Source organism: Felis catus, chromosome B3 (assembly GCF_018350175.1).
Source record: "Felis catus isolate Fca126 chromosome B3, F.catus_Fca126_mat1.0, whole genome shotgun sequence".
NCBI classification, from domain to species: Eukaryota; Metazoa; Chordata; class Mammalia; order Carnivora; family Felidae; genus Felis; species Felis catus.
Window position 1 is genome coordinate 55,115,457 of NC_058373.1, and position 7,670 is coordinate 55,123,126.

At 39.0% G+C, this 7,670-nt stretch overlaps 1 protein-coding gene across 1 annotated transcript; it reads right to left on the reverse strand.

Moving 5' to 3' along the window:
- Nucleotides 1-217: 217 nt before the first annotated feature.
- Nucleotides 218-923, reverse strand: LOC109500680 (ORM1-like protein 2). The gene has a single exon (XM_045059360.1). The coding sequence runs from the start codon at nucleotides 921-923 to the stop codon at nucleotides 342-344; it is 582 nt and encodes a 193-aa protein (XP_044915295.1). The 3' UTR covers nucleotides 218-341.
- Nucleotides 924-7,670: the final 6,747 nt, after the last annotated feature.

Sequence of the window (7,670 nt, forward strand, 5' to 3'; positions counted from 1 at the left end):
ATGATCCCAGGGTCATGGGATTGAGCCCTGTGTCAGGCTCTACAATGAGTATAGAGCCTATTTGGGATTCTCTATCTCCCTTTGTATCTCTCCCCTGCTCTCTTCCTCTCTCTCTAAAATAATTTTTTTTTGAAAAAAATTATCTTTATTATAAGGAAAATACATGGCAAAACAGAGATGGAAGATGGTGGGAGGGGAAGATCTAGAAAAAATCACCAAACAAGCTGCCCAAACATGGCTTCCTGCTGTGGAAGAGAGTGATTTGGCCCTTATCTTTCCCACCTTTCCTGATTCAAAGAAATCTGCTGTTAGCAGGGCTGGGCGCAAGGAGCTCCATTTTCCTATCTGTTCTCTTCCTGGGAGTTTGGGAAAGGTTGTATAGTTCTCGGGCTTTCAAGATAAAGAAGACTATAAGGAGAAGGAAAAGATGTTACAGCCCTTTGCCATCCCCAGCCCCATCCTTCAGTATTTTTGATTCCAAAGAGACAAACCCCATGGGATTGGGATAACTTAGGCAACAATACTCCAAGCAGTGAGGCTGTGTTGATGAGGAAGTGAACAGCATCATACTTGGCATAGAAGCTGGCCAGGAGGTAGAGTACAATAGGAGAGATGCTGAGGAATTTGCGGGAAGAGATAAATTGGATCCCGTAGTCCATCTGTTCCCAGTGTGTCAGTAGCTGAGCCTTTCCTTGGTCAGGGGTCTCAAAGGGTGTCTCTTTCATTGTATGTAAGAAGACATACATAGCCAGGTTATGGATGACGTTGGTCAGGGTCCAGACAACAGGGATGCTGAAGAAGAAGATGCTGAGTAGAACCACATGCAACAGTCCTGCCAAGATGATGTAGGCCAGCCAGATGCGCTGGCTATTCATCACTTGAGTGTTGGGGTTTACTTCACTGTGTGCCACCCATACATTCATCCTGCTGGCTTCAGAAGCCTGTCAGGCTCGAGGTGTGGCGCTCACTTCCGCCTCTCTAAAATACTTTAAAAAATTTAAAAACATTTCTTGGATTTCCATGTGAAAACTCAAGATGTTTAAAAATGAACTGTCTCTGTACAGCTAGCTATCCATCCTGGTTTTGGTATCTCTGTCATCAACACCAGTCCCCACCCCATCCCCGCCCCCCTGACCTCATTTTCTCAGTTTAAAAACCTTGTCTTCACTCACTTCTGATACCTCTGATACTCAGCTTCTCTACTTTCATCTTGTTCCCTGTGTCTGTTCCTGTCTCTCAGTTGTCACTGCCTTCTCCCCAGCTCATTTTTGGGTGGGTACATCAACCCCTGGCCCAATCTCTCCTGCACATGCACACCAGACAAATGTTCCTTAAACAGTGCTTTCATCTTACCACTTTCTACTCCTATGACATCTAAATCCTTTGCCAGGTTTCTGAGGCTCTTCATGGTCTGACTCCCCTCTACTGATCCAACAGCCTTTTCCATTTTCCTCTACATGCTCTTAGGTGGGTCTCTTAATGTTCCTCAAATGCACAAAGCTTATTTATGTTAGAACACACTTTTATTCTCAGCCAAGGCAGGCTTCTCTTCTTTCTTCCCTTAGCCTAAATAGATCACACACCTATTATTTGGAATAACTCAAGTGTCATTTCCTCCATGGACCCTTCATTGGCCAACTAAGCACCTCCTTCCTGTGGGCTTCCACAGGTCTATAGTTTACCCATAGTGTTTAGCAATCATTTACATGAGTCATTCTTGGTTTGTCCATTGTGTTTCATATTAATCTCATCTCTCCAATAAATCAGAGCTCGTTGGTGAGGAACTATAGACTATACTATAACATATATACTCTATTGTACTATGTTATACCACACTACACTATACTATAGAATTTTGTGCCTAAGCTTCCAAGCCTAAGCTTTTTGGTTGATTGTATTTAGGTAGACTCTATCCACATTTCCCCATGAAATAGGATGCTATTGCACTTCACTATCCCCTTACAACTCTTTGTGTCAAATAACAGTTGATTCTTATGAAGAAAAAATAACTAGCCATGCTTATCCCATCTTTGAGAATCCTTATGTATGCACACCTATCCATTATACATTTTTGGGCACAGAGTTTATTCTGGTGTTCTTGGCCACATCTTTTGTATTAAATTAAATCCCTCACTTTTTTTTTAATCGCCTACTCACCTAATGTCAGAGGAGAAAAATAGTTTTAAAACATATTAGAGAGATTAATTAACCTTCAAGATAGGTGTCTTTTTTCTGCCAAAGAGCTAATCATTTACGTAGAAAAGTCAGTTTGTGCCTTTCAACATGAAAAATAATTTGCCTAGAAGAAACAGGAATATGGCTGTTTATCCTCTGGCAATATATTTAACCTCGAACTCAATGAGCTACAAATCTGTTCTTTTCACAATATAAATTGACTGTCAAGGATTTGTGTACCAAATGATTATGTGCTGCATATTTCTCTCTTAATTCATGCACACCATGTATTGTAAAACATTACCTCATATGCCGTAACCATCATGTGTCACATGCAAGATACATAAAATACATCATGAATGTCCCACTAGATATCAAAGTCATCCAAGTCTAATTAACTTATTTTACAGACTCTTTCCTGTTCTTGTCCCAGAACATACAAACATCAGAAATCAGAAGTCAGTCTAAATGTTTGGATACCTTATTGTAGTAAACCATAATATCTTATTTTTCTATTCTTTGGTTATCTGTACATTTAGTCTGGATTTCTTTCAAGTGCACTTCTTATTTTTTAATGCCACTTTAAAGCCATTTAAAAAATGATACACACAGGAACTCCTTCTCATATCAAATAGGTTCATGAACTGTGAATTATTGCCTGTGACTCATTTACCATTTTAATCCTCTTTGGTTTTTCAAGAGTCAAAAGATTTTGTCTTGCTTCATGGCAGAGCAAAAGTTATACTCCTTTTTATTCAGAAGAATCCATAGATGATAGGAAAATCTGTAGAAGAACATAAAGAAGATTTTCTTCACTAGCTTCATGGACATATTGAGGTTTCTAGCCATTTGGGATCTGCACTACCTCAGAGGAAGATAATACCCAGAACATGGTGGGCACAGAAGACAAGTTGATGGTATGGCCTGGACTCTGTTGCCTTTTCAGTGCAGGTTATTGTATCCACAGAGCTCAGACAAAAGAGAATAGGAGCTCCAGCCCATGACTTTGTGCATGTACATTATTCATCAAGGGCACAAGCTTTATAAACACATTCCCCCACCCCACATCCATTCCCCTCTTCTTCTGACATGTGCTTTATGAATCCTCTATTTTTCCCATATGTATCAGGATCTGGAGTAACATAGGGAGAGCATGGGCTGGGCAATTTGGGGAGACCCTGTGACAAGAACAGTTATGCGCCCCTTATCTTGAAAGAAATACGAATTTGTCCTCTCAAGGAAACTTGTCACATTCAAACAAAAAGAAGTAAAAGTAAGAAGTAACCCTGGGGCGTCTGGATGGTTTAGTCGATTAAGCCTCCAACTCTTGATTTTGGTTCAGGTTATGATCTCATGGTTCATGAGTTCGAGCCCCGCATTGGGCTCCATGCTGACAGTGTGGAGCCTGCTTGGGATTCTCCTCCTCTCCCTCTCTCTGTGTACTTCCCCTGCTCATTCTCTGTCTCGGTCTCTTTCTCAAACTAAATAAATAAACCTTAAAAAAAAGGAGTAAGGGGGCGCCTGGGTGGCGCAGTCGGTTAAGCGTCCGACTTCAGCCAGGTCACAATCTCGCGGTCCGGGAGTTCGAGCCCCGCGTCAGGCTCTGGGCTGATGGCTCAGAGCCTGGAGCCTGTTTCCGATTCTGTGTCTCCCTCTCTCTCTGCCCCTCCCCCGTTCATGCTCTGTCTCTCTCTGTCCCCAAAATAAATAAACGTTGAAAAAAAAAATTAAAAAAAAAAAAGGAGTAAGAAGTAATCCTTACGCCTTAGAGGCCTTCAGCCATTAATATTTTAAAAAGCAAGACCTTGTGCTAATTGAAATAGAACTCTCAGGTTATGGGTTAAAACTTGTGGGTTCAAGCAGTCTGAGGTTCTGAAGTTCACTCGGATACCTATTGCCATCAAGGGATCGGTGACTGTGTATCAGGGCTCCCCAACCATCTTGCCTGGAGCAGCTGTGGCTGTTTCCATATTCATCCTGGTCAGGCGAGCTGGTCGGATCCCCAATCTCAGGGTGGAGGAAGCCGGGAGCCTTCCCAGAAGACCACAAAAGACAGGAAAATGCTAAGAAATCTTGCCAACTTGAATTGTAATTTCAGCACTTTTATGACAAATTCTTGTAATGTTTACTCATTTTCCCATTTTTTTTTTTCCCAGGAAAGGGTATATCTCTGCCTCCCAGGGTTTGCTACATTTTTGTAGCAGCTGTCATTGAACAATGCTTACTTTTCTCCTAGTTTTCATGATGAAGTTAGAATTCATTGAAGTGGGACATATTAAGTATTTTTTTTCCTGTGGTTTTGCGACCATATTGAAGCAACAGCAATAAAGGAAATGGGTGGGGAATTGCTATTAACTCTATTGGACTTGAGTGTTCCCAAACTGAACACATTATCTTTCTAGAAAGTTACTCTCAACTGCCTAAATACTAAATTCCTTTGTTTTTCTCTCCCCAACTTTATCTACTCTCTTTTTAACTAATCTGAAATGTGAATTATTTTTCCTGCTAAATGACATAGAATAACCATGGAACAGTGCTTTGCAAATAATAAGTAGTCAATAAATGTTCCAGAGTGAAAGCAATTCAATTGTGGTTTTAAACTGTCATGCCTGGGAGAGATAAATTCCAACAAATCATTCTTTTCCTACCCTTTAAAATAATGTTTACTTCTTCTTTCTTTTTTTTTTTTATATGTTTATTTTTGAGAGAGAGAGAGAGAGAGAGAGAGAGAGAGAGAGAGAGAGAGAGAGAGAGATCACTAGCGGGGGAAGGGCAGAGAGAGAGGGAGACACAGAACCTGAAGCAGGCTCCAGGCTCTGAGCTGTCAGCACAGAGCCCGACACAGGGCTCCAACTCACGAACCGTGATATCATGACCTGAGCCAAAGCCAGACACTCAACAGACTGAGCCACCCAGGCTCCCCTACCTCTTCTTTCTAATGCATATTAGTAGTAAGCTATATATAGTATATAAGTATATAGTATGAGCAAATAAAAAATCACTCAAAATTCTCTTATTACAATGATAATATTTTGATATGTATTTTCTTTTGGCATATATAATTACATATTTATATTTATACATGCTTATATATTTAATTTTTTATTACATAGTCAATGTTTTCCCAAATTATTAAGGGTGTGATTTTCAATAGAAATGCCATATGATATATTCATATGACTATCACAATATGTTTAACTATTGCTTTTTTGTTAGGCAACAAGATTATTTTTAATACAATAAAGCCTTGAATTGCGAGTAACTTGTATTGTGAGCATTCTACAAGATGAGCAAACATTTCTAATAAATTTTAACTTGATAAATGAGTGGTGTCTTGCAATATGAGTAGTAGGTGATAGCAAAAGTCACAAAAGCACAACTAAACCAATGATTCTTCTCTCTCACTCTCTCACTGTGGGATTGTGGGTGACCATCTCCTATGCTCAGATGCTCAGTCTCAGGCCACTGTGTTTGGCAAAAATCAGTGATTTTTAAGAACATTGGAAGGCGCTCACAACTGGAACTAGTGTATTTTTTGTCACTACAAAACACCTATGGACAGTCCTTTGTCTTCCATACCAGAGTAAGCTTAAGAATGCTTTGCTTCTTTCTAGGTCAGGCTGCCTGCACATATAGGCCCTTTCCTCTGCTGCCTTGTTGCCAGTTACATTTAATTCAGTATATGACAAGAGTTTATTAATACTGTACTATAGTCAACATCTGTATGAGTGTACCCAGTGGCCCCTGTGCAGACAAACATTGCATTGAGCCAGTAGATAGCAGTGATTCCGTTAGTGGTAGTGAAGGCCATCCTACACGATAACCCTCCTCTCTCTTGTCTCCCTCACACCAGCCATGAAGGTTTCCAAAGGTAAGTGCAGGTCAATTTGTTTATTTTTCTTCATATTTTGTATTTTCTTTGTTATTTTGTATTGTATTACAGTATTGTAACCATTTTTATATGAATATTCTTGGGTTGTGGAATGAATCATCTGAGTTTCCATTATTTCTTATGGGGAGATTCACTTTGATATACAAGTGGATTACAAGTATGTAATCCACTTTGGATTACATATGTAATCCGCTTTGGATTACAAGTATGTTTCCAGAATGAACTGTGCCCGCAAACCAAGGTTTTACTGTATTTCAATATTATAGATATTGAAACGAAGATGCTGTGACCATTCAGATATAAAGATCTATTTTTAGTTCTGAGGGTCTCCTTAGGGTTGATTTCTGGCATTGAAATCACTAGGTAAACGTGTTTTGGCATGTTAAGACATTTTTATTGCGGATAGTTTAAAGCATAAGGAAAAGGGCCAGAATTTTTATGTGAAACCCATGCACCCATCACTCAGCTTGCACAATGTTCAGTTTAGGGGCAGTCTTGCTTCTCCACCACTACCCACACTCCTCTCCCCCTCCTGGGGTTATCTTGGAGCAGATAGCAGGCATCTGGGCATTTTGCCCAGGAACTCATCCTTAACTTTTCCCCTGGCCCCGCACAGCCAACCAGCAGCACGTCCCACTGGTTTCATCTCCAAAATATACCTTGTGCCCACTCCCCTCCATCTCTGTTGGCATCATTCTAGTTCAGGCCACCACTTTCTCACCTGGACCACTCCAATAATCTCCTAATTGGTTTCCCTGCTTCTAGTCTTGCCCACTTATCTTAAGGTAAAGATCTAATACTTCCAATAACTATTTTAAGACTAATTCTTAGAACAACTCATAATAAATTCATCTTGTATAATTCTTTGAATTTTCCTGTTGAGCATATTCTTTTTTACAAAGGATCTCAGAGAGTGTTCAACCTGTTTCAAAGAGATCATTCTAGGTGCAACACCAACAAGTAGTCTCTTGACAGAGGAAGTAGGGGTGGGAGGGAGAGTTGTAGGCACAGATATAGATATATTTGGGAATATATAGATGTAATTATAATTACATATATATAGATTATGAAAACAGATACATAGTTGAAATCAATCACCAAGTGATATCTAAAGTTAGCATATCTATAGGTCTTCTAAAAATATATATATGTGTGTGGAAACAAATATATATATATATATATGTGTTATGGAAACAAATAGAGATATTGCCAAAATCAGCCATTAAATGAAATCTAAAACTGGTATATCTGGACATCTTCTAAAAATCATATATATATACATTTATATATATACACATATATACATATATATACGTGTATATGTGATGTATATATACACACATATATAAATTATATATATAAATTTATAAGTATATAAATCATTTATATACATATATGAATTTAGATGGTTGAGGGATAGTTCTGCCTAGAGAGAGGAGGTTAAATTAAATGACCCACTGAAGTTTCTTCTAGCTATTAAATTCTGTGAGTCTATGAAATTTCTTGTTGTAATATAAATTTCCAGGTGAAAATTGAAAAGGAAGAAGCTTATTGCTTTTGAAGACATGATAAAGATGAGCTATCAGGTTAAAGTCAAGAAGAG

Bases quoted from the DNA above. Each gene is read 5' to 3' on its own strand.
- LOC109500680 (XM_045059360.1), bottom strand. From the start codon at position 923: ATGAATGTATGGGTGGCACACAGTGAAGTAAACCCCAACACTCAAGTG.